Here is a 23,926-nt window from a genome sequence, read left to right on the forward strand (position 1 = left end):
ATGAGTTCAGAACCTGGCCCATCTACTGTCCATCCAACCGATGACAAAGGCAAGAGAAAGCGGGCCGAGTCCCCCTTTGGAGACCTAAGGTCTAAGAAGGTTTATTTTCTGAAATCAGTTGTGTTTGGATCCATGTCACTGATTCACGATTCTATAGTCCCGGGATATGAAAATTCCTCAGAGGCAATCAGCTAGGATCAATTCACTCAAAGTAAGACGAGTTGCTGCTGTGATAATACCGCATATTCACCCCGAGAAGCAGGAAGGGAATCGTCCTCTAGATCTTGAGGACACATTACCCAGGGAAACCTCATCTCAATATCCACAGATCCCTGTGGAGTCTCCTGGTGTGGTGAGGAAAGAGAGAAACCTCCCTCATTTGACAACGGCTAATTCCTGAGAGGAAGCCACCATGGCCCATTGAAGCAAGTGCGGCGATTCATCCTGATCACACATTCGATAACCTTGGCAACTTCAGGAAGTTCCTACGTGACTCCCGTGATGAGGCAGAGCTTGCCGTGTATCTTGGACTTCAGCACAAACACGACCTCAGACATTTCGCTTTGTCCTGGCCTATTATCAAGACTTGGATCAGGGCACCGCATAAGCAGACCATGTCACTTCAAGTTGAGATAAATCATCTTATCCAGGATGGCAAAGAATTATCCTGTATCGAAAATCCTTACGAAATTTGGCCTCAATGCCCCGGGGAGTCTGAGGAAAACGCTTCTTTGAGAATAACACACATCATGGCATGGCATCTAGTGCAGATGTCCAAGGACATAGAGGAGTATACCATGTCCAGTGATGTGCATAATTTCCACCGCACAAGGAGATATCGCGGTGAACTAAGCGCGATATTGGAGCTTGATATCCCGCTGGACAACATTTCCCATCCTCGTCCCCAGCTTATATCTTGGAGGAACGAGATGAACGACAGATTTGATCGCTGCTGGACAATCTTGGGTTATATCTCATGGATCCCCTATATGGAGTCCTGGGAAAAGGCCCTTCAATTCTTCGTCTCTTCGGAAAATAAGGCTATCGTATACGACAGCGGGATGTCGACAGGGACCAGACCAAGACCCAACCATCTTAGGCTCGCTCAGCAATGCTCCTCGTTATCCCTGGACGAAAGTACCAAAGCCCTTGCCCCAATTCAGGTAAAGGTAACCTGGGACAGGAACCGAAACACACACGGAAACATGAATCTGTGCCGGGTCCTCGCAGGCATCGCACATGAAGGGAAAGTGCTCCCTCCAACGGATCTTATGATGACACAAGACCCTCGATTATGCAGGACGGGTGCATCGTTCCGGGACATCATTCGACATATGATGTCTTGTGGAGGTTATGGATTGAACTTGTGTGATATGACCTTGTCGTATCGAGCGGAGACAGATAATTGCTATTATCAGATTGACGCGTTCCGATCCCAGTGGAAAGTACTGCAGGGGATATTTTCAGACTCTGCTAACTCGAACTTTGTGATTCGGGTGCTTTTGGATGTTCATGATTACCGGAATGGGGAGATCTATGAAACGACTGAACTACCACCGGTGTATTGAATACCACCTTTCGATGCCAACCACACCTCAACGTGTTAGGAGTGGCTTTTATCGAGGAACCTTTAACAGAAGTACCCAGGCTAGTTTTAGGTTTACCTGTGACTTCCACTTTTATTGTTTGTCTGGTTTCCTTCGTTGTTTTTTCCCCCCGACTCGATGAGCCGCTTCAGATCATGCAAGCTACACACATGTAGGTACTTGTGCAGACTCCCAAGATATAATTGGAGAGCCGCATTGCTGATCATCTTGTCGTTGCTACAAATCAGATATATATTTCTTTAGCCTATAAGCTCTGGTAGTAGAAAGCTTCTAGTACGGTTAACATGACAACATCAGTTCACATCAGATATAGCGAACCCCAGATCTTATACTCGCTAGTTATAAGCTGATGTTGTGGAGAATCAACGGAAAGACAGGGATATAATTCTTCCACCAATCACCGATGCCCGGCACTTTGACAGCCCTCACGGCTCCACTAAAAGCCATCCCGTCCACGCCAACGCCAATCGCCTTTCCCCGCGAGCAAAACATCAAGCCATATACCCTGATCCAGGACAATCCCTGAATGGATGGAGAAATTGTCAGGCGATATTTCCGTCTAGCGGGACCCTCTTTCCCCCGCCATTAATTCCCCCAATTCGTTCCCCAGTCTCCACACCCGGCCCCCGGACTGTCTAGCTCGGCAGGTCTGAAGGGCTATCAGCATGGCGAGATGACAATGAAGCCACTTGATTGCTTATGAAGCTTATATCCCCGCTTGGCGTTAGACCGATTGATCTATAGGCCTGGTATAAATCCCGAGGCCACCCGCACTCAATGGCTCTTTTCCTTTTTTCTTCTATTCTTTTATGCCACAGAAGACTTCTCCGAGGGTTAATCTTGATTCTGTTGATATCTTGACTGGGCAGATCATCCAGTCTTCTTCAAGATGGGCTTCGTCAATTTCAAGAACTATCGAGTCTACATCCTGACCTCGGTGGCCTATTTGGGCTCCCTACTCTTCGGTTAGTGGATTTGGTCAACCCGGTCACAGAATATTATTGACCGATGCTCTTCGTAGGTTATGACACTGGTGTCATGGGCTCAGTCCTGGCTCTTTCGAGTTTCAAAAAGGACTTCGGCCTCCCCGTTGAGTCATCCGGATTCAGCGACGAGAAGAACGCTCACATCTCCTCCAATGTGGTGTCGCTACTCACAGCAGGATGTTTCTTCGGATCCATCTTCGCTGCCTACATGAACGACAGACTTGGCCGCAGATACTCGCTAATGATCTTTGCCGTGATCTTCTTGGTTGGAGCAGCGGTTCAAGTTGCAGCTCACCATGAGATTGGCGTGATATATGGCGGCCGTGTCATCGCCGGTTTTGGTATCGGTGGTATGTCCAGTATCACCCCCGTGTTTGTCAGTGAGAACTGCCCTCCTGCAACCCGTGGCCGCATTGCTGGTCTCTTCCAGGAGTTCCTGGTTATTGGCAGTACGTTCGCCTACTGGCTGAACTATGGTGTTGCGCTTCATATTCCCGAGGGTACAAGCCAATGGCGTATCCCAGTTGCCATCCAGCTTGTGCCGGGTGGCCTGATGCTCATCGGGTTATTCTTCCTGAAGGAGTCTCCTCGTTGGTTGATGACGAAGGGCCGCCGTGATGAGGCACTCAAGTCCCTCGCTTACATTCGTAATGAGTCTCAAACCAGCGAGGCTATTCAAGTCGAGTTTGCTGAAATCTCGGCTGCTATCCACGAAGAATTGCAGGCTACCGAAGGTCTGACGTGGAGGGAATGCCTGAAGCCAAGCAACCGATACCGCTTCTTCTTAGCATTTGTCCTGATGTTCTGGCAGCAGTTTTCCGGGACAAACAGCATTGGATACTATGCTCCTCAGATCTTTGCAAGCGTGAGTACACCGCAGTGTCTCTATACCATCACATTTTCCACCATTTTATGAGCCAGCAAGACTCTAACTTCTTCCATGATTGCAGGTCGGATTGAGCAAAACAGACTCTTCATTGTTTGCCACTGGTATCTACGGAACAGTCAAGGTGGTTGCAACAGCCATCTTCCTGATCGTCGGTATCGATCGCTGGGGCCGAAAGAAGAGTTTGATTGGTGGTGCCGCTTGGATGGCTAGCATGATGTTCATCATTGGAGCAGTCCTGGCTACCAATCCCCCAGATACGGAAGCTACATCCGTCTCATCGGCATCCACCGCCATGGTTGCGATGATTTATCTATATGTCATCGGATACTCAGCATCCTGGGGACCAGTTCCTTGGGTGTATCTTGGCGAGGTTAGTTATTCATTCTAGTACATATCCTTACCCATTGCAGTCGACTAACATTGTTTGTTCCGACAGATCTTCCCAACTCGTCTTCGCGCGTACGGTGTCGGTTTCGGTGCCGCCACGCAATGGCTGTTCAACTTTGTCATCACTGAGGTCACCCCTCGTGCTATCAATAAGATTGGCTGGAAGACTTTCCTCATGTTTGGCATCTTCTGCTTTGCCATGGGTATCTTTGTCATCGTATTCTTCAAAGAGACTAAGGGCCGGACCCTGGAGGAGATGGATCTCATTTTTGGTGCTGTCGATGAGCTGCAGAGACGTGCTGATGTGGAGCACACCTTGCAAAAGACTCAAATTATGCATGAAGAGCATGAAGAGACTACGGAGACTGCGAAGACTACAGAGCCTATAGAGCACAAGGAGTGATGGAGTCATGCACTTCCCGCATTGAGATATACATGGATCCAGGAACGTTATATTATACATACATAGATGAACATGAACATTCCATATTTGCATTTGACAGGGATTTCGATGTTGGAATACCATATAAGCTCATATACCTCTCATCGTCGAGAGCCCCACAATAAATACCGCAGGTACCGCGGGGAACTCCGAGATTTCCCCCTCACGCGTCAACTTCTCTTTCCCGCACGCGTTGACGCCAACAATCTCGATGGGATCTCTCGACGAAACATGCGCTTCTTTGCGCGCCCAGATCACCGCGACAGAAGCACAGCTTGCTGGGCTCAAATGCGAACTTGCGAACGCCGAACAAGCGGCGCAATCGGAGACCGCAACGACTGTGCAAATCCAGCATGAGGACCAGAATGGTGAAGGAAAACGATGGCCGTTGCTTCAGGAGGAATATAAGCGATATGGACGCCAGATGATTGTTTCGCAAGTTGGTCTGAAAGGTAAGACACGTCTTCGTCTTGGCGGAAGTTGGGATACCACCCTTGAGCAGTCGGACTGATCGCGATTTCAATGAATCCACAGGTCAGCTGAAACTCCGATCGGCCAAGGTTCTGCTTGTTGGAGCTGGAGGACTGGGATGTCCAGCTGCGCAGTATCTTGCTGGTGCTGGCGTTGGCACTATTGGGCTCATCGATGGGGATACTGTGGAAGCTTCGAATCTCCATCGCCAAGTGCTACACCGAACGAAGAATGTGGGGAAATACAAGGTGGACAGTGCAATCGAGTCTTTGCGAGAGTGAGTGGATCCGGGTGGTAGTATTGAGCTGGGCGCTGACAATTTCTTGTGACATTCGCCAGACTGAATCCGCATCCCACGTATATTGCCCATCGCACACATCTTACGCCCGAGGCAGCACCGGCGATCTTCCAGGGCTATGATCTCATTCTCGATTGTACCGATAACCCGGCGACCCGTTACCTTATCTCGGACACTGCAGTACTCCTTGGAAAACCATTGGTCTCTGCGTCCGCCCTGCGGACTGAGGGCCAGCTGATGGTGTTGAACAACCCACCCCGAGCGCCGGGCGACAAGGCTGGAGGGCCGTGCTATCGGTGTGTGTTCCCGAAACCACCACCGGCTGATAGCGTGGTCAGTTGTGCGGATGGAGGTATTCTGGGCCCGGTTGTTGGGACGATGGGCGTGTTGCAGGCTTTGGAGGCGATCAAGGTCATCACTGCACCTGAGATTGATGGAGGTTCCGATGTGGCCACAGCTCGTCCACGGGATCCCCCGTCTCTGCATATCTTCTCTGCCTACTCATCGCCCCTAGTCCGCACAATCCGTCTTCGTTCGCGCCGGGCCAATTGTGCTGTTTGCTCTGCCGAGGCAACTGTCACACTGGATACAATCAAATCAGGGTCAATGGACTATGTTTTCTTTTGTGGATCCACAAACTTACCCTCGCTACTTGGTCCCGAGGAACGTATCTCTGCTCGAGAATACAATCAAAGACACCCAATTGTCACGTCTGATTCGCCACAGCTCCACACGATAATTGACGTCCGAGATGAAGCTCAGTTTGGAATCTGCAGTCTGGAGAATAGCATCAACATTCCTATCTCAAACATCCTTTCCTCGGGTTACTCTGCTGGGTTACATGGTGCAGATAATGGCCAACAAGCTGCACAAGTACCTTCTTGGTTGCCGTCCGAGGTTGCCTCGTCAGAGTCTACGAACCCAATCTACGTCGTCTGCCGTCTAGGAAACGACTCGCAGATTGCCGTCAAAAAAATGAAAGAGCTAGGACTAGATCAGCATGGGAAGAGATTCATTGGTGACATTCGCGGGGGACTACGATCATGGAAAGAACAAGTCGATTCCTCGTGGCCCGAATACTAAATGAATACAGCCGCTAGATTCTCACATGGAATGACTGTCCAAAATATATCCCTTCTCCTATTTCCACCCACCTCCCAGCCCCCAGGGCCCATCTCGCAGTGAATGACATCGTGAGACAGGGTTACCAAATCATGGCTCTATCTATATCCACCACCAATCAGTGTGAACACGACCCTCATCGAGGTTACCGAGTGCCTCGAAGACACCACGGCTGACGTCTATGTCAAACTCTCCACATCCCTCACAACGATCCACCAGAGTGACATCTATGCCCCTGCCGCCCCGTTGGATGTGGATCAACCGCCCACAAAGTGGATTGTGATTGGGGTTGCCGTCTACGTTCGCGCGGTCATAGACAATACGAGACACGGCGCAAACGTGGACTCCTCCGTTGTTAAACCAGCCGCACGATCCAATCCCGGTCTCATACCAGGTTAGATCACCACCAAAGGCCTGGGTTGCGGTGGGACTGTATGTGTTGTTCCACTGGCTGTGGCTGGGAGCAGAGTTAGCATGTGCCTCGATGGATCGTGGATGTGGAAACGAGAAGAGAAAGATGAGGAATGAAAAGGACGGGCAAGTTCGGTTCTGTTAACTTACTTGCCGAAACCATGCGAAGTTATGGTTTCGTGGTGATCCATGGGAGCTCCAACAGCAAATCCCATGAAGAGAAATGCTATCATGGCAACGGCCTTGCACTTGAAGATTGCGCTCAAAAACATTGTCAGGTCTTCTCCTTGTTGCTTTCCAGCAAAGATGGTGGTTCTAGCAGTCACTTCTAGGTTGAAGTTGGGGAATGAGTTTGAAACAACGCCTCGAATTCGTTCTTTATATCATGTTTCCGTGAAGAGTCCTTTTGCTTGAACGTTGTATGTATTTACGCTTTTCAAAATGCCGCGGAGTATCTGAAGCAAGACCAAAGAAATAGATCGGAGTATCTAAGATGACCGGAGTGAATGGAGTTTTTCTATGGATGTGTTGCGCTGTCGCTATCTGTATATTGGAAAACATGGAAGCAGACCATCACTCATTTTGGACATTACTGTTTATTCAATTATATCCACGTTTTGGCGCAATCTTACATTGGAAATTCCCTGGGAAGACTAGTGCAGACCTCGGAACACTGTCAAGCTTACAATATACGAAAAATCGGAAGATCGGAGGAGGCAACATAACCCTAAAAGGAAGGCTACACTCGGCGATTCATTCGGCATAGAATACACTCTATACAAGACAACCTGAGATGCTATTTTCAACTAATCAAGGCTTATCTTTAGATTCCATATAAGTTGTTTAGGACTTCTACTAGTACTTATGTAGGTCCGTCACCTTGAAGTGAGGTTGATATATATGGACTACGCCCGGTCTCAATCCCGAACCTGCGGGGAACCTGGGGGAGGCAACGGAAGTAGACCCGGAATTTGCGGGGGAACTGGAAACTAATATCCTTTTTCCAGGTATATTTCGGGTAAATCTCCTGATGAGGAGTGAGAAAATGGTGGCTAGCTTTTAATTACGCATGATAACCTCGGCCTATGGTCAATATACGACACTTTCAATGTGGTAGTTCATTCTCACACCCAACCCCAATTGAAGTCTGTAGAATGCATTCACATCATACGTACGTATATCGGTTCTTCAAGCAAAAGTGGTTTCGGAACTGGGTCCGGTAGGACGTGCTCGTAGTCGTAGCTCTATTGGAACCAAGCAGCCGTCCAAAAGATTTTATAAATCATGTACTTTGAATCTGCCAGTTCTCGCATCCATCCTAGCCTCGTTCTATTTACGAGAGCCGCCATGAATTTATTCACAGGACTCCTGAGCCTGCTCCTGGTTTCCGCTCATGCTTTCAGTTCTCTAATTTTTCATTTCTTAGGTCTTCCGTTGGCGTTCGTGAGCTTTGCGAAACCTGCAATAGCCCTGACCCACAGGCCACTTAAGATAGACACTCATCACCATTTCTTACCTGATTTCTATGTTAAAGGCAAGTGTCGATCTCCAATCTAGCTATCCTTCTGGCCTATCTAACACAAAGCGAGTAGCTCTCGAAGAGGCTGGCGGGGATCCGTCCGGCTGGCCCACTCCGAAATGGAGCCCACAGCTATCTTTAGAGAACATGAAAGAGAATGGAATACAAAAAGCGATTCTTTCTTTGACTGCCCCCGGAGCAACAATTGCCGCAATCGACCAGGAAGCACGGCACCTGGCCCGCAAGACCAATGAATATGCTGCGAGCCTTCGTGACACACATCCTGACAAGTTTGGATTTTTCGCAACGTTGCCCTCCCTAATGGACATAGAGGGCACATTGGCTGAGATTCAGTATGCGATGGATATTTTGAACGCCGATGGTGTCACACTGTTCACGAGATATGGCGATGGCAATAACTATCTAGGCCATTCAATGTTTACGCCCATCTGGACGGAGCTTGATAAGCGCAACGCAGTGACTTTCATCCATCCTACCCATCCGGTCGACCTTACGAGGGTTAATCCACTCCTTCCACAGCCATCCATAGACTATCCGCAGGAAACGACCAGGGCAGCCGTCGATATGATCATCACGAACGTGACTCAGCGATTCCCAAATTGTGTCAAAATCCTCTCCCACGCCGGCGGAACACTTCCATTTCTGGTTTCTCGGCTTTCTGTCACATCGCGTGAAACCGAGCATACTAAAAAGACATACGGGAAGACATATGCTGATATCATGGAAGACGTCCGATCTTTCTATTACGACTTTGCCTTGTCGAGCTCTCCCGCTGTGATGAAGCTTGTGTTAGAACTCGTTCCACATAATCATATAACTTATGGTAAGTCTGGGGTTCGTCATATTACTAGAAAATACTTACGGGGTTCATCAAGGCTCGGACTTTCCATACGCTGATTCGGACAAAATAGCCGGATTTAGGGAAAACCTGGACGGCTTCCCAATGAGCAAGAGGCTGCGCGACATGATATACTTCAAGAACGCTCTGGGATTCATGTAAATAGCATACAATTTGATCACTATATTTGACTTTTGTTTTAGTATTATCTCATGCTAAGCAAGTCGTGTAATTGAAACATTTTCAGAATCTCAAAACTTTGGAAAATAGAAACCCATTGGACGGCACCATGAATAATCTGATTATAAAATTGGCCTAGATTAATTTCTGAAGGAGATAGTGTTACACTAAGTTGCTTGCTGATTGTGCATTAGTTATTTACGTCTCTCTTTTCCTTTTTGGGAGGGTTTGTTGGCTCTCTATTGAGAGCCCTCTGTCTTTCAGCTGGCTTTCTGAGTTCCCATGAAGTCAGGCAGTGCGTGCTCCCTACCTCTTGCAATCTATCGAGTATTTCTTCTTGCTTCATCTCTATATACAGATGGTTCCATATGTATTAGATACTATGCAGGGGCAATGTTTTGATGGAATGAAGTATACGGTATCTCCATTTGATTGGCTTCTCAGTTTCTTCTTTGTCCACATTATTCCTGGAGCTCGAGCTCACGGGCTTCGCCGGCCGAGGAGGACTCTCCTTCATCGCCTTGGGCCTGGCTGGCTTTGGTGGGATCTCCTTCTCCTCCTCCTTGTCCTTCTTCTTGTCCTTCGCATGTTCAAAAGATAGACTCTGGGATGACTCGGCTGGAGTTTATCGCGCCTCGGGGCGGCCTCCGCATCCCCTGGAAGGAACGAGGATATGAAAAGACACGAAGAGAGAGTTTGCCTTTGAGATCTTGCATGGTTGCGGTGATGTCGGTGTCGGCCTTATGTTTGAGGTATTAGTTGTGGGCTGCGGTGAATACGTTGTATCTCTCCAGCTTGGCCTTGGTTTCTTTAGACTCCCACACTGTTTCGTTCACCTCCATGACGACGAGAGTGTTGCCCAGGGCTGTGATGACGTTGGAAATGATGGCAGCGCCGGGGTCGTATTCTGTGATTGCATCCAGCTTGATTTGCAAAGCTGCGTCGGTTTTCTTCGTGACCGTGGATTTTGTGGCAGGTTCCTTCTTCTTGTCCTTCTCCTCCTCCTCCTCCTCCTCCTCCTCCTCCTCCTCCTCCTCCTCCTCCTCCTCCTCCTCCTCCTCCTCCTCCTCCTCCTCCTCCTCCTCCTCCTCCTCCTCCTCTGCCTTCTTCTCCTTCTTCTTTGCTTCCTTTCTCTCCTCGAGATACTCCTCGTTGATCAGGCTCTGGGGGTGCTTGAGCCGGGCTTGTCGGGCATGAAACCTACCCATGTATCTGTTAGAACGATGGATATAGTAAGAGAGAGCAAATCAGACTATACATACCGGACGATCCAAATCACAGCCCCTATGATCAAAGCCAGCGCAATCAGGCCACAGAAGCCACTGACAAGTTGGCCTTTCCAGGCATCAGGGTCCCTACAACTTGCGGGGCAGACAGGATAAGCTGTTATGGTCGTTGTGTTTGCAGACATTTTGGTACGCGTATGAGATATTTTGTGATTTATAGGCCTATGCTCTACGGGAGGTTGGTTTACTTATATACCTAGAGGAAGGTGCATCCGGTTAATCGGGTATCTCATTTGACGAACTTACCTACATAAATTCACTAACACTAAACATAGTGCTCGCCGAGCTGCTTGAACAATCCAGTTCCATTTTCATATTCCACCATGCACCTAGATCTGGCTGTCTAGACCTTCCGCTTCCCATTAACGAAGGTCCAGAGTTTAAAATGATGTCAAAGATTATCACCAGCCGTGTTTACAATGCGACCCGGCATTCCAGAGGCATTGCAATGTTTTGAGATGGAGAAAAACGTTCAGTCGGATGCCAACGCCCGCGTTATCTATATTCTAGAGGAGAGGTGCTATGGGGGCTAGTCGCTTGATAGACCACTGACTTCCGGTATAGTTGGGTTTATAAATTGCAATAGCATCGTTTTGCCTTTCCGCAACAAGGCGCACTATAACGTATATTTAATCCTTCGCTTTTCGGTCGAATCGGTCTTTAGAATTAATGCCTCGATCGGAACAAATGTTGTTTCTCCCATGAGGAAATCCATGGACCTTGATCAATCCACTGATCGAACTGATTGACAGAATTTTAGTCGATGCTTATCAGCTAGCCCCATAGTTAAAATGCTCGAAATAACAACAAATATCGCAATTTTATGAACTCTATCAGACGAAAGCCGAGGAAGAAGGGTGACTACACATCAGGAAGAAAGGGGTATTTGGCCTGACAAATCAGGCACCAATTTCCCGATTTTTATATGCGGAGTGCATCCTCCCCCACGTACAGCAGCCAATCACTCGAGGGCGGGGCGTACTGCAAACGTCCACGATCGGGACTTTAAGCCGACTTCTTTGCTCTTTCATAATATTGAATTACCTTTGGAGGTTTCTTTGAATCTGTCACATTCTTGCCCGTCTTGCAGATCCCATCAATCGAAAGTCACGTGGGTGATGTCGGTAAAACAACGTTCCTGAAGTTTCGGATCTTTTGTGGCTGAGCCGAGGCCCATCACTGTGTGACCCCAGTAAATATGGCGCACGTTCGATCTGATCAGTCGAGCTCACACTTTGGGTCGGCACCATCGCATCAGGATGCGCAAGATGACACTAGCAAGGAGAAAATGTCACTCATCGGCTTCGTCAAAAAAACATGGCAGAAAACGGGCTTGGACAGACCCACCATCCTTTTGATGATGAAGTGAGTTCAGGACCAAGCTTCCAGTGTCGCACAGTATGGTATCCCTAACAGCGACTCTAGGGGCGGTATTCCTCCTACTATAGCCGTTTCCATGTGAGTTCCTAATCTTGGAAGTTCCCCCGGTCTATCAAAATCAGCCTGACCTTTAGTCCAGCTACCAATCCATGGCTGTTGCCAACGAGTACACGACCTTGGGCTATCTCGTGCCCATTGTCTCTATCCTGGGCTTTGCGATCATGCCCCGCGCAAAATTTATCCAAATGATGATCTTTGACGTTTTGGCTGTCTGCATAGCAGCATCTTTCGCACTGTTGACAATGTTCTCCAGTGTCAAGGCGCGCCAACACACCGCTACTGACCCTACTGATGCATACAATTCCTCCGCGTCTGCTGTGAGTGGTTTGTGGCTGTTCTTCCAAATCTGGATGGTTCACACCTTCCGGGCCAAATACCCGCAGCTGCAATTCCCCGTGATTATTTACGCAATCTTCGCGAACATTTCTTCGATATACGCTCCACAGATGAAGAATATGACAGCTGCGTTTAGTATGGTGAGCCAATTGCTTAAAGCCTTCCTTACTGGTCTCGGCATTTCAACAGTAACGTCGTTATTGATCCTGCCGATGACGTCACGGCAGGTCGTCTTCAAACAAATGGCAGGCTACATTGGCGGGCTTCGCTCGGCCTTGAATGCCCATGCTCTATATTTTCAATCGTTGGAAAGAGATGACATGTTCGGTCGCACGGAGACCTATGATGACGCCCGTGAGAAGTTTGGCAAGAAGGGAAAGATCTACAGTCCCGAGGCAGAAGCCATCCGCGGGGCGATCCGTCAGATCACAGATATCCATGCAAAACTCCATGGCGATCTCACATTTGCGAAGCGTGAGGTCGCATTTGGAAAATTGGGACCTGATGATCTTCAGGCAATCTTCCGTCACCTTCGCCAGATGATGATCCCGGTTGTGGGCTTAAGCTTCGTGGTGGATATCTTTCAGCGACTGTCAGACTATAACAGATGGAACCAGCCCATTGATCTAAATGAGCCTGTAGTCCCAGAGGATATCCGACAGCGCGTTGTGCACGAGTGGAATGATATCATGAGAGCGGTACACGATCCCTTTGCGGTGATGATACAAACTATTGATGAGGGATTGCTACATACGTCCTATGTTTTTGGGCTAACAAATCCACCCAAACGCAAAGCTACAGCGAAATCTTCGGACGACAGTTCAACGGAGCAAGGCGAAGATGTGGAGGCCACAGCCGAAAACACTGCTCCTGGAGAAAAAGCATTTACCGAGCATTTTGAAAAGAAACTTGGCGAATTTCGAAGCGCAAAACGCCTTGCTTTGCAGACATGGGCTGAGGAGAAGGGTGTCACGCTCCCACCCGACTTTTTTGATCACCCTGCTTCTGCTGAAATGTTGAACACCGACTTTTTGGACACCTCGGCTACGCAAAAAGAGCGAAGCCGACGACAGCTGTATCTATTTCTCTATGTAAGCCTGTATCTACCGGCCAGACAACATGATTGAAGCTAACATAAACTCAGATGGAACAATTGTTGTACTCGACCGGTCAAACCGTGCTCGACTTTGTCCGTTATGCCAATCACGTTGAGGCTAAAGGAAAGCTACTGAAGACTCGACTCGTCATTCCTGGTGGCAAGCGAGTGTGGAAGTGGGCTAAGTCCTTTTTGAGTGCTCAGGATCATGAAGATGATAATATGGGTGACATTCACACACAGAACAACATCCTTCACCTTGGCGAAGCGTATAAGCTGCGCAAAGATCCCGAGCACCTACCACCGACTACTCTTTTTGAGAGGGTTGGAGACAAAATTCGGGTCATCCCAGGGTTTCTGCGCTCGTTTGAGTCAAGCTACGGCTTCCGTGTCGCCTGTGCCACCATGACTATTGCAGTCATTGGGTTCCTACGCGATACTCAAATCTTCTTCACTGCGCAAAGATTAGTTTGGGCCTTGATCATGGTCAATCTCAGCATGTCTCCCACCTCGGGACAGAGCATTTTCAGTTTCGTGTTACGGATTTTCGGCACATTCCTTGCAATGGTAGCAAGTCTTCTGATCTGGTATATTCCAGGTCAACAGACACCGGGTATTATCGTTTTCCTGTTTATCTTTGTCTCCATTGCCTTCTACATCCCCATCAAGATGTTCCGCTTCCGAGCTGTCGGAATCATCAGCATCATCACTACAAGCATGATCATCGGTTATGAGCTCCAAGTTCGCCGAGTCGGTGAGGCAGTCGCAACATCCAATGGACAGCCCTTCTACCCCATTTACCTCTTGGCGCCTTATCGCCTAGCTGTTGTGGCGGGCGGTATTGCTGTCGCATTCATTTGGACGTTCTTCCCATATCCAATCTCTGAGCATTCAGTCCTCCGTCAAAGTCTAGGAGCATCGTTGTATCTTCTGGCAAACTACTACTCGATCATCCATGAGACAATCTCCGGTCGCATGCGTGGTGACGAGGGCGAGTACTTACTCAAAACCTCTTCGGGTCGCAAACTTGAGAAAGCGCGACACAAAGTGTTCTCAAAGCAGATGCTTATGCTAGCCGGTTTACGGACATACTCTGGGTTCCTTCGGTGGGAGGTTCCGGTAGGCGGTCGGTTTCCCAAGAAGCAGTATGATTCAATTATCGTCTGTGTAGAAAAGTAGGTCATGTCCGCCCACATCCTTCCCAGGTACTAACATTGCTTATCTTCCTAGCATCGTGAACTACCTCAGCTTGCTAGGCTACGCATCTGATACTCTTATGTATCTCGGTGACGGCGAAGATCCCGCAGATACCGCCTGGATGACCGATTTCCGACGGCTGATCAATACTGCCAAAGTGACGACACACGAGGTCACATCTTTGCTCTGCCTTCTCTCTGCTAGTATTACCAACCGACAACCTCTGCCGCCGTATCTTAAAGCACCCCGTCCGTACAGCTTCACGAAACGCCTGATGGATCTAGACAGCGACCTTCTGAGCCTGCGGCACATTGCCGAGCCTGGATTCGCGGCTTTTGCAGTCTTGCAGATCTCGACCCGCTGCATTGCCGGTGACATGGACAGATTACTTCGGTAAGCTTCAACTGGAACCTCCGTTATGAGACTTAACCGGATTTGCTAATAGGATTATGTATTCTAGGCTCGTCAAAGGCTTGGTCGGCGAATTAGACTTCTCTTTCCACGCTGTAAGCACAGGAGAGTCAATGGCCGAGTCACGAATGACATCTCGGGTAGGGTCAAGAGTGGATTTGAGCGAGTACGCATCATCGCAACGTGGTGATCAGCACAAGAACGATTGATTTGTCGTTTCTTTTTATCAGTTCACTGTAGACAGTTTTTCCGTGTATATTTTGGGCATGGCTTGTACATAACGAAGTGACGGATCTCATTCTATCATTGGCTTCATCATCGCAGACCTGTACAAATTACCGCGGTAGATTTCGCCATCAACAATACCCCGCAATATACTTAGGTGGTTCTCCGAAATCGGTCCATCTGCATAACCAGACTTAACAACCAACCCTCAGGCTTCCACGTTCCCTCTCCATTCACATCTTCTCAGTGTAAACCACCTAGGATGACCGAAGTCAAAGTCGACAAAGCTCTCTTCTCGCAATCAGCCGGTAAAACAGTGCTCATAACCGGTGCAGCGCGTGGGATCGGAGCCGCAACAGCGATCTTATTCAACTCCCACGGCGCCAATGTCATTCTCGCCGACCTCCCGCAGCTGCGAGAGAGCGCCAATGAAGTAATTCAGAACCAGATAGAATTCCCAAGCCACGCAATATTCGTATCTACCGATATCACCAACTGGACAGAGCTAACAGCATGCTTCGAAGCGGCAATAACCACCTTCGGTAAGGTTGACATCGTCATAGCCAATGCGGGTATTATGGAGTCTGAGTCCGTCCTGGACATGGACAACGTGGATGCGAACGGACGTCTTCTCGAGAGTCTGGAGGCGGGGAGGGTTATTGATGTGAATCTAAAAGGGACATTGAACAGTGAATTTTCCAATCCTCTTCAATCTTCAATCTCGGGTTGAATTCCGGCATTCTGACAACTCGCCTATCCATCTATATAAAACAGCTCTCCGCTTAGGATTACACTATACGAAGTCCTCTACATCAACCACTCAAGGCCTGCAACCAACAAAGTCAATCTTGCTAGTTGCATCCACATCGAGTTATTTCGGCGGAACAGGTGTAGCCGCCTACATCGCGTCGAAGCACGGCGTGCTCGGTCTCCTGCGGGCGTGTCAGGATGTTGCGCGCGTGCACGGCGTCCGGGTTAATGCTGTGGCGCCGTTTTTGACACCGACTCATATCACAGCGGGCTTTGCGCACAAGTGGGATGAGGCGGGTCTTGAGAAAAATACTCCGGATCGAGTTGCGGAGGCTATTGCGCTTGTGGCTTTGGATGAAAAGCGGCAGGGGGAGTGTGTTTTGGTGAGATATATCTATTGCAAGGAGCGATTACTTGGTATGCAGCTAATACTCTTTTGACTTGGTTAGGTTGCTGGTAAGTATCTCCGAGAACTTGAGGGGTCTAGGACAAGGCTCTTGCCGTTGTGGTTTGGGGCGGATCTTACGGAATTTATGCGTGAGGCTATGCAGTTCTTTGTTAGTATTGGGGGATATGTCTTGCCTAAGAAGTACTAGAAGAAGTCACTCTTGCATTTGCTTATCCTCGGGTCTATTTAGTGTGGTAAAATCCAAGAGAGCTGCAGGAGTAAGTTGGCGGATGCTCTAATAACGAAATCCGACTTCAGGGACACGACAGTAATGCATCTCCCAGTCCAGGCGGCCGTTCATCTCCACATACCCTCTTAGCTGGATCTTATTATAGCGCACTCTCATACACCCCACGTCCCACTCAGTACAACCATCAACTGCATCGAAAACCTCCGGTTCGTAAAAGCCACCGTATCCCTCCAGCTCCTCATCATCAATCTCCTCCATTTCCGGGTTCCAACGCCCACTCACGAGAATAACGAAGGCGGAGTGGTCACGCTCGTCGTCATCCTCCTCCATATCGGCTGGACGATCAATAACTGATTGTAACGATTCCTCGTCGACCATAAGACAAAACTTGTATCGGCCCGGATCTGTGGCCAGCGCTACCTCTGCCGGGATGCCTTGTTCTTGCTGGGACGCAGTAGCCACCCACTTGTTGAAGTGATCCCGAATAGTGAAGGAGGAGGCACCGTCGAAGCGCTGGTCCTCAAAGACAGTCGGCCTAAAGCGATCGAGTATATCGAGACCATTGTTCTTTTTTAAGCTGGTCTGGACTGGTTTCAGATATTGATGCATAAACTTCTCCCAATCGGAGTCGCTCTTGTACGTGCATCGGTACAACACAAATCCCCAAATTCGGTGACCATTCATGTCCATAATTCGCTCGAGTCGATCGGCGACTTGCCTGCGGGTGTCCTCGGTAGGATCTCGTTTAGACGGATTCCTAGGCCCCCAGGCAGGAACCGTGGTAGATAGGTAGTTTTTGGCTCGAAAGGGGTAGATGGTAGGTGTGGTTTGGAAGGGTCTCTTAGCAGGGTGCAACGTTATAGCGAGGGAAAACATTGTAGGAAGGGTAAGAGAAGGTTACAGAGCAAAATCTCTACAAATACTAGTACTCGTGGCAGGCTCACCAGTACCTACCCAGTGTTGATGGGCACCGCAGGATAGTAAATTTTCACCGGATAGAAAATTGCAGGGATTAGGTATCTTTTGTATAGTAATTATATACAAAAGTACTTAAACCCAATATAATCGTAACCTCGATTTTCTTAACCCTCAGAGTAGTTAAGGGGAATATATGTAGGAACATATATCCAGTGCAAATGAAGTGTCAATTACAGGTACATAGATAAATCCTCGCTAACTAATGACAGTACAATACTTGTTACAGTTGGATGTAATTCCCTAAGTAGGGGGGTTTTAAAATACCGGTCCTTCCACGCAATACGCATATCCCCACTGAAGATTAGTACATGTGCTGTCAACTACAAGTCCCGGAAGGGTTATGTTAGTCAAGTCACTGAGTGTTAGAATCCGGAAATTGAGTACATACTGCTTGGATTCCATTGATAGAACTGGCTAGCAGTTATGCCATACTCGTTCTCTATCGAAGCGCAATTGTCAATGGACTGGACAGTATGGAACTGCTGACATCCCGAAACAATCCCGGTCTGTGTTGGTCCTATCCAGGTGGGAGTTTGCGTTGGCATTCCTGATAGAGCGTTGAACATAGTCGTAAAAGTGGGGTCGCCAACACCGACACAAACTGCGCGAGAGGCGGTTTCATTTAGACCGGCAAAGAGTGTTGTGACACAATCTCCTGTCAGCCAGGAGTTCCATGCAAGAAGTTGATACGATGTGATGGCGTATTCCTCGATGAGTTTGTCACAGTCATAGTCTATGCCAAAGGAATTAGCAAGGCAAGATAATGGAAGACATCCTAGAAAACTTGGTAATATAACTTACCACCGGCCCAATCCCCATCAACGGTTGTGAAACAGTTGCAGTTTGAGGATGTACCCACCTCAATGGCGTCAATAGGAAGACAAACGGTCCAGGTATATTTTGCAGATTCTATTATTGTCAACCTCGTTTTTCACCGAGATTTGCTCACAGTTATCACTCACCAGTACTATTCTCATACCGCAGGACACAGTAGCTGTTGGTAGACTGCAGGGTAAAACTACTGACGTTACTTTCGAGGCTCGGGTTCCAATCAAAGAGATTGTCTGTCGAAACATCGTTTTCCCAGGCCATATAACGACAAAGCGTGGTATATTTGCCCGGGTTTTGGTATTTCAAACATCCCGCAATGGTACCAGAAGCGGTTGGTAATAGGGTCTCAGGGGGTAGCACATAACCAGGTTGTGCCCATGCTAACTCAGCTAGCACGGCCAATGTAGCGGTCCCCAGCAATCGTGTGGCTCGCATTATGCCGATAAATGACCGAGGAGACTTGAGAAATTAATTGAAACTTTCAATTCCGCAAGTCAGGATTGTCGTACCATGTGACTACTCCGTATGTACTAGTATTCTAGTACCTTGGTCTCCTAGTTGATCCACTCGAAAATGAAACGAGCCGAGCCGATCTCGGGACAATCCCGGGAGATCTGGACGATTTACGGGTACCTGAGATTACATACTGGTCTGTTAAGGGGGTTCTGCGTTTCATTTGTCCCACAATTATTGGGTATCTGGTGAAAATTGGGGATCTACTAGGGCGCACCAACATAGGGGGTGTGTATTGGGCGATTGGCACGGTTACATAGAAAAGTCCATTTATTAAGCCTTTTTCTGCCTTTTTGTGCAGTCTAGCCAACAAACTGAGAAGGGGGAGAAAATATATGTATATGAAAACAGACATCTAAAAAGACTAACTGAGAAGACTAACTGAGAAGAATCTGAGAAAACCACCAAAAAGACATTTAAAAAGACATATAAAAAGACTATCTGAGAAGACTACTAAAAATCACTTGACGCGGCCGCATAAGCGGCCGACTATTCTTGTGAATACGTTAGGAAGGCGCTACTGAAATTTCAGGCAGCAGGGGTCGATCTAACCAAGGGGCTCGTGTAACTATGGAGTAGTAGTCCGCTACTGTATTCTTGAAGGCTTCTCCGTGCTTCCCCTTCTACTACCCGTGGACACGTTTATATATTATTTCTGTCATACAACTTGAGGATAGTAGCATCATAGGATAATGTAGGTTGAGTTTATGTAGCAAAGCTCCTTACATCATGCACGGAATGCTCGGTGCACCTACATCACGACAGCCAACAAGGGGTGAGGAGGCTGGAATGCCAACTGTGGTAAGGTCCTGGTACCCTTTAACCCGTCATTCCTAAGGGCTTGGCTCTAATATTCCCCCGCGATCGAAGGTTTGAATACGTTTATCAAATTTGGGACCAATGGCAATGCAGTCACCATGTATCCCTTCTTTTGCGGAATCCACCCAAACGTCTCCTTTGCAGGTTTCCCGACGACGAAGGGGCGGAGGGGGAGCTCCTATTACACAACTCTTCCATCCCACGTTGGTGTGGGTAACCTTGAAATGCTAGCTATGAAATTTCTTCCGAGAATTGCTGTTCAGTTTCGATTGATGCCGCAGTCGACTTCACATACCACAGTATCCCGATCCCCGTGACGAACGACAACCTAACGACTATATATATACCTCGAGAAGGCTTTCGACTGTCAGGATCAACTCAAATGGGACGCCATTCAATAGCCGAAGAAATTTACGATAATGAGTCTAAAATCAACTTCGGTGTACCGGACAGTGTCCGAAGCGTGGACGATATAACACAACACCCAGCACTGGGGAGCTCAATTCAACTCTTTGAAAGCGAACCCTCAACCGAGGAACAACAAAGACGACTCGAAGTGCGAGAATGGCTGGTCTTTATCTGTATCGTGATCCTGGCAATGATGGATTCGTTCAATGCGACCGTTTTGATCCCAGCCTTACCTGTATGCCACATACAATACCCCGAGTGTCATTTTATCTCTATAACAGAACTGATCAGGCCGTCATTTTAGGACCTGGCAAACGCATTCGCGAAGCCACTAGCAAGCACATTCTGGGTCAACACGGTATACCTCCTATTTGGCGCAGGCAGCCAACTCTATTTCACAATGATGAGCCAAGTTTTCAACCACGGACCCGTATGGATTATCGCCGTAGTTCTCGCAACAATCGGCACAGGTATCTGCTGTGGCTCCATGAGTCTCGCTGAACTGATAATCGGCCGCATGATTCAGGGTATCGGCGGCGGCGGCGCAATGAGTCTGTGCTTCGTGATCATGTCCGAGACGGCGCATGAATCCATGCAGTCACGGTATTCGTGCTATATCCTGCTTACGCGCATGTGTGGCGGCATCCTCGGCCCCATTATCGGAGGCTTGTTTGTCGATAATGCGGACTGGAGGTGGGCTTTTTATTTCACCTTCATTTTCTGCGCGCTGGGTTTGCTGTCTATTCCTTTTGCTGTGGATCTTCGCGCATTGAAACATATCCCGCTGCGCAAATTGTGCATTTTGGATTGGACGGGTAGTACTTTGGCCTTTTTGGGTCTTGGGATTATCCTGGTCGGTCTTTCTTGCGGTGGGAGCTTGTATCGCTGGGGAGACTGGCGGACGATTGTGCCTCTTGCATTTGGCGCCGTGATTCTTCTTGCGCTTCTCTTCTATGAGTCCAAGTGGGCTCTGCTTCCACAGTTTGGGAGGAGGGTATTCCGATCGAGGATGATTGCTATGACACATCTAGGGTGCTTTTTGCATGGCTTTGTGGTGAGTAGATATTTTCTTTGCATTTAGTTCGTGTTGTCTGACATGCCCGTCTAGGTCTTTGCTCACTTGCAATTCTTCCCATTGTATTTCATTTCCACACATTATATGTCCGCCACCTTGTCAGGCATCGCCTTGCTAGCCATGGTTGGGCTTGCGATTGCGCCGGCTACGGTGGTTGGTGTGATTCTCGCGAGAGAGTTAAGATGTACCCAGTGGATCATCTCTGGTGGTTGGGTCTTGACTGCCCTTGCGAGTGGATGCTCTATCCTCTTGGATAGCTCCACGCCGACGGTGGCGTGGGTATTTTTGTTGTTCACAGCAGGCCTTGGACATGGTCTATTGCTTTCAAGTTACAATGTTCGCATCCAGAATCTGCCCAAAGACGGGGATGGCTCCCTGTCGACTCTTCCAACAACCATGTCATACTACATGCGAGCATGGGGTATGGCAGTCGCGGTCCCTGTCGGAGGAGTTGTGTTGTTGAACTGCTTCGGCAATGGACTTGCAAGTGTTGAGCTGAATCGAGACATAATAAACTCTGCCAACGGATATCTCATTCTGATGAAGCATGTGAGCATGACACATGAAAAGAGAGAGGCGGTTACAATGGTTTCGGTCGCGGCGTTTCAAGCGGTATGGGGTCTCATCACAGGCGTGGCTATCCTTGGGGGGATTTCGTCTGGTTTCCTGTGGCGAAAAAAATGAAATATGAATATTAAACGTGTCAGAATTGAAGGATATTGGCAATTACCACATTTTTCGTAACTCGGACTCTGAAAGTAGCATGGCCAGCTAAACTGGTAGAGTATAAGGACATGATAGGCAATGCAAGGGCAAAAACCCAACTCTGGTAAGAATAGTTCGGATTTCAGGCTAAAGGCTAATTTGACATAAGAATGAAAGACGTAGTCTCGGCTAAGGTAAAGATCGTGGCAATCAGGCTGACATAGGCTGTCCGGTGATGTTCGCGAGCCTCTCCAGCTGGCTTTCACTCGATCCGCTTTTATCCTTCAGCCTCTCCGGAAGAACGAACTCTCGCTTCCCCTTTATTTTCCAACCAGACAGCCTGTCTTTGCCTAGCATCTCTAGCGTCTTCTTCTCGACGAGACTGTATTTGGAGGGGTCATTCCGGTCAAACTTGAACGGCTGTTTCAACGCCACTGGTGGGTTCGTGATAACGCGCGGGTGTCTCAAGCTGTTGACAGAAATCGAGTGACACATCAAAGGATGGAGAAGAATAACATCGCCCACCTTACCAGTTATCTGGTGAAAGTCGCTGCAATTCTTAACGATATCTGAGTAAAAGGGCGTATCCTCGGGTTTTCCAACAGGTTCTTGGCCGCAGGGATACATATATGGTGTCACGCCCTCGGGATGATTGTACTAGAAACGAGTCAGAAAGACGTAAAAGTGGAACAAGAGGCTCGGCCACCTACCAGATGCTGGGCAACATATTTTGTCGCCTCAGAGCAGATCATAGTTCCACCTGCACGATCCTGGATATCGGTAAATAGGGGTATAACGAGCAGGGCCTGTTCAGGCGAATCAAGAAAATGGGTAAAGAAGTCGCCATCCACATGCCACCCCGGCAGATCAGCAGGATGGGGCCATGTACCCTCGGACTCGGGCGAGCCAAGATTGACGATCAACGCATCGTTCCAAGTGGCTGATTCCGGGGCTACACGGTCTTCGCCCCCTAGAAGCTCGCAGATGGCCGCCCAGGCCTTGGGAGCGAACGTCTTGACGGGTTCTTCCTTGGTGTCTCCCATGTGGGTAATTTCGGTTGTCCATGTTGACTTGTCCGTTGGTGACACACCGAGTCTAGTCCACACATCGCCTGCCCATTCGGCTGCTTTCTCCTGCGTGAAACAGTCTGCTAAACGCACGTACCCATATCTCATGAAGTGATCGATTTGCTCTTGTGAGAGCTTGTAGTTGGGTTTTACTGTCATTGTGTCTGGGTCTTGCGAAGTGGAGCTACAGCATGAGCCCATATTTTAAGAATGAGAGATATGGATTGGTGCAATAGTGGCAGTTACTTACTTGGGGAAGGTGGCCTGCTCCAGGGCTGTTACCTACCTAGGTAGTATGTGACTGGGTCCTTTATTCCGCCGATAATTCGGATCGGACCAATCCGAGGCTGTTCTTTCCTTTTTTTATATCTTGAGGCGGTTGCCAGCACACGACCGGAGAAGGAAGCGGTGAATAGGGATATAAACGTTGTCCTATTATTTGATATTCGTATTCCTCTTCAAAATATGGCGTTTGCTTGGAGCTGAACAAGATTTATTGTGCCATTAACCGTGTAATAAATGGCGTTGCCAAGATATGAATTCCGGCTAAACACTCAAGCCCGGTCTAGTGCATGTCCCCCGCAAATGAAGAATGCTCCCCAACTTCCCCTGGGTTGCTTGGTTCACCACTCATACCATCTCATTTTATTTTCCTTCAGGTGGCGTCCAGGCTAATATGGTTTCTCAATCCGGCACGGTCAGTCGGAGCCTGAACCTGTTTGGCTTACAGAGAAACCTCCACCACAAATCACCCAAAACCTTGAACAGGAGCAGACCCAATGCCAACACAGCTGACCCAGCTTAGACCTGAAATGAACACGGAGTATTATCAATTATATGCCCTTTGCCTTCTCCAGGTTTATCAATTTGTGGGCCTCGGGCCGTCCAACCCGCACGATTGTGGGGAAGAACGGCATATGTCTCGTATCCAAAGAAAGAATCCTCAACACGCGGTACATATCCAAGTACCAAACAAAATA

At 48.4% G+C, this 23,926-nt stretch overlaps 12 protein-coding genes across 12 annotated transcripts; 7 read left to right on the forward strand and 5 right to left on the reverse strand.

The window, feature by feature from the left end:
- On the forward strand, positions 1 to 1,568 carry N7471_006395 (uncharacterized protein; the record flags this gene model as incomplete). Its single annotated transcript, XM_057279114.1, has 3 exons — positions 1 to 99; positions 158 to 352; positions 402 to 1,568. 3 exons carry the CDS (start codon positions 1 to 3, stop codon positions 1,566 to 1,568), a joined length of 1,461 nt encoding a protein of 486 aa, XP_057138724.1.
- Positions 1,569 to 2,496: 928 nt separating this feature from the next.
- N7471_006396 (sugar porter family MFS transporter) lies at positions 2,497 to 4,272 on the forward strand (the record flags this gene model as incomplete). The annotated part of the gene is made up of 4 exons (XM_057279115.1): positions 2,497 to 2,572; positions 2,629 to 3,458; positions 3,544 to 3,852; positions 3,919 to 4,272. 4 exons carry the CDS (start codon positions 2,497 to 2,499, stop codon positions 4,270 to 4,272), a joined length of 1,569 nt encoding a protein of 522 aa, XP_057138725.1.
- Positions 4,273 to 4,522: 250 nt separating this feature from the next.
- Positions 4,523 to 6,163, forward strand: N7471_006397 (HesA/MoeB/ThiF family protein; the record flags this gene model as incomplete). The annotated part of the gene is made up of 3 exons (XM_057279116.1): positions 4,523 to 4,763; positions 4,846 to 5,059; positions 5,122 to 6,163. 3 exons carry the CDS (start codon positions 4,523 to 4,525, stop codon positions 6,161 to 6,163), a joined length of 1,497 nt encoding a protein of 498 aa, XP_057138726.1.
- Positions 6,164 to 6,304: 141 nt separating this feature from the next.
- N7471_006398 (RlpA-like double-psi beta-barrel domain-containing protein) lies at positions 6,305 to 6,885 on the reverse strand (the record flags this gene model as incomplete). The annotated part of the gene is made up of 2 exons (XM_057279117.1): positions 6,305 to 6,659; positions 6,764 to 6,885. 2 exons carry the CDS (start codon positions 6,883 to 6,885, stop codon positions 6,305 to 6,307), a joined length of 477 nt encoding a protein of 158 aa, XP_057138727.1.
- A 1,253-nt stretch (positions 6,886 to 8,138) lies between these two features.
- On the forward strand, positions 8,139 to 9,153 carry N7471_006399 (amidohydrolase family protein; the record flags this gene model as incomplete). The annotated part of the gene is made up of 2 exons (XM_057279118.1): positions 8,139 to 8,976; positions 9,029 to 9,153. The coding sequence occupies 2 exons, from the start codon at positions 8,139 to 8,141 to the stop codon at positions 9,151 to 9,153; spliced, it is 963 nt and encodes a 320-aa protein (XP_057138728.1).
- Positions 9,154 to 9,926: 773 nt separating this feature from the next.
- Positions 9,927 to 10,582, reverse strand: N7471_006400 (uncharacterized protein; the record flags this gene model as incomplete). Its single annotated transcript, XM_057279119.1, has 2 exons — positions 9,927 to 10,383; positions 10,434 to 10,582. 2 exons carry the CDS (start codon positions 10,580 to 10,582, stop codon positions 9,927 to 9,929), a joined length of 606 nt encoding a protein of 201 aa, XP_057138729.1.
- Positions 10,583 to 11,655: 1,073 nt separating this feature from the next.
- Positions 11,656 to 15,146, forward strand: N7471_006401 (uncharacterized protein; the record flags this gene model as incomplete). The annotated part of the gene is made up of 6 exons (XM_057279120.1): positions 11,656 to 11,822; positions 11,883 to 11,915; positions 11,977 to 13,324; positions 13,378 to 14,504; positions 14,560 to 14,919; positions 14,987 to 15,146. 6 exons carry the CDS (start codon positions 11,656 to 11,658, stop codon positions 15,144 to 15,146), a joined length of 3,195 nt encoding a protein of 1,064 aa, XP_057138730.1.
- Positions 15,147 to 15,424: 278 nt separating this feature from the next.
- On the forward strand, positions 15,425 to 16,508 carry N7471_006402 (uncharacterized protein; the record flags this gene model as incomplete). Its single annotated transcript, XM_057279121.1, has 3 exons — positions 15,425 to 15,851; positions 15,937 to 16,295; positions 16,362 to 16,508. 3 exons carry the CDS (start codon positions 15,425 to 15,427, stop codon positions 16,506 to 16,508), a joined length of 933 nt encoding a protein of 310 aa, XP_057138731.1.
- Positions 16,509 to 16,595: 87 nt separating this feature from the next.
- N7471_006403 (uncharacterized protein) lies at positions 16,596 to 17,426 on the reverse strand (the record flags this gene model as incomplete). The annotated part of the gene is made up of 1 exon (XM_057279122.1): positions 16,596 to 17,426. One exon carries the CDS (start codon positions 17,424 to 17,426, stop codon positions 16,596 to 16,598), a length of 831 nt encoding a protein of 276 aa, XP_057138732.1.
- A 357-nt stretch (positions 17,427 to 17,783) lies between these two features.
- N7471_006404 (LysM peptidoglycan-binding domain-containing protein) lies at positions 17,784 to 18,794 on the reverse strand (the record flags this gene model as incomplete). The annotated part of the gene is made up of 4 exons (XM_057279123.1): positions 17,784 to 17,848; positions 17,917 to 18,261; positions 18,330 to 18,437; positions 18,491 to 18,794. The coding sequence occupies 4 exons, from the start codon at positions 18,792 to 18,794 to the stop codon at positions 17,784 to 17,786; spliced, it is 822 nt and encodes a 273-aa protein (XP_057138733.1).
- A 1,279-nt stretch (positions 18,795 to 20,073) lies between these two features.
- N7471_006405 (Major facilitator superfamily domain general substrate transporter) lies at positions 20,074 to 21,858 on the forward strand (the record flags this gene model as incomplete). The annotated part of the gene is made up of 3 exons (XM_057279124.1): positions 20,074 to 20,334; positions 20,404 to 21,153; positions 21,208 to 21,858. 3 exons carry the CDS (start codon positions 20,074 to 20,076, stop codon positions 21,856 to 21,858), a joined length of 1,662 nt encoding a protein of 553 aa, XP_057138734.1.
- Positions 21,859 to 22,089: 231 nt separating this feature from the next.
- Positions 22,090 to 23,105, reverse strand: N7471_006406 (uncharacterized protein; the record flags this gene model as incomplete). Its single annotated transcript, XM_057279125.1, has 2 exons — positions 22,090 to 22,536; positions 22,590 to 23,105. 2 exons carry the CDS (start codon positions 23,103 to 23,105, stop codon positions 22,090 to 22,092), a joined length of 963 nt encoding a protein of 320 aa, XP_057138735.1.
- Positions 23,106 to 23,926: the final 821 nt, after the last annotated feature.

This window comes from Penicillium samsonianum (genome assembly GCF_028829775.1).
Source record: "Penicillium samsonianum strain IBT 33392 chromosome Unknown utg000003l_segment0_segment0, whole genome shotgun sequence".
NCBI classification, from domain to species: domain Eukaryota; kingdom Fungi; phylum Ascomycota; class Eurotiomycetes; order Eurotiales; family Aspergillaceae; genus Penicillium; species Penicillium samsonianum.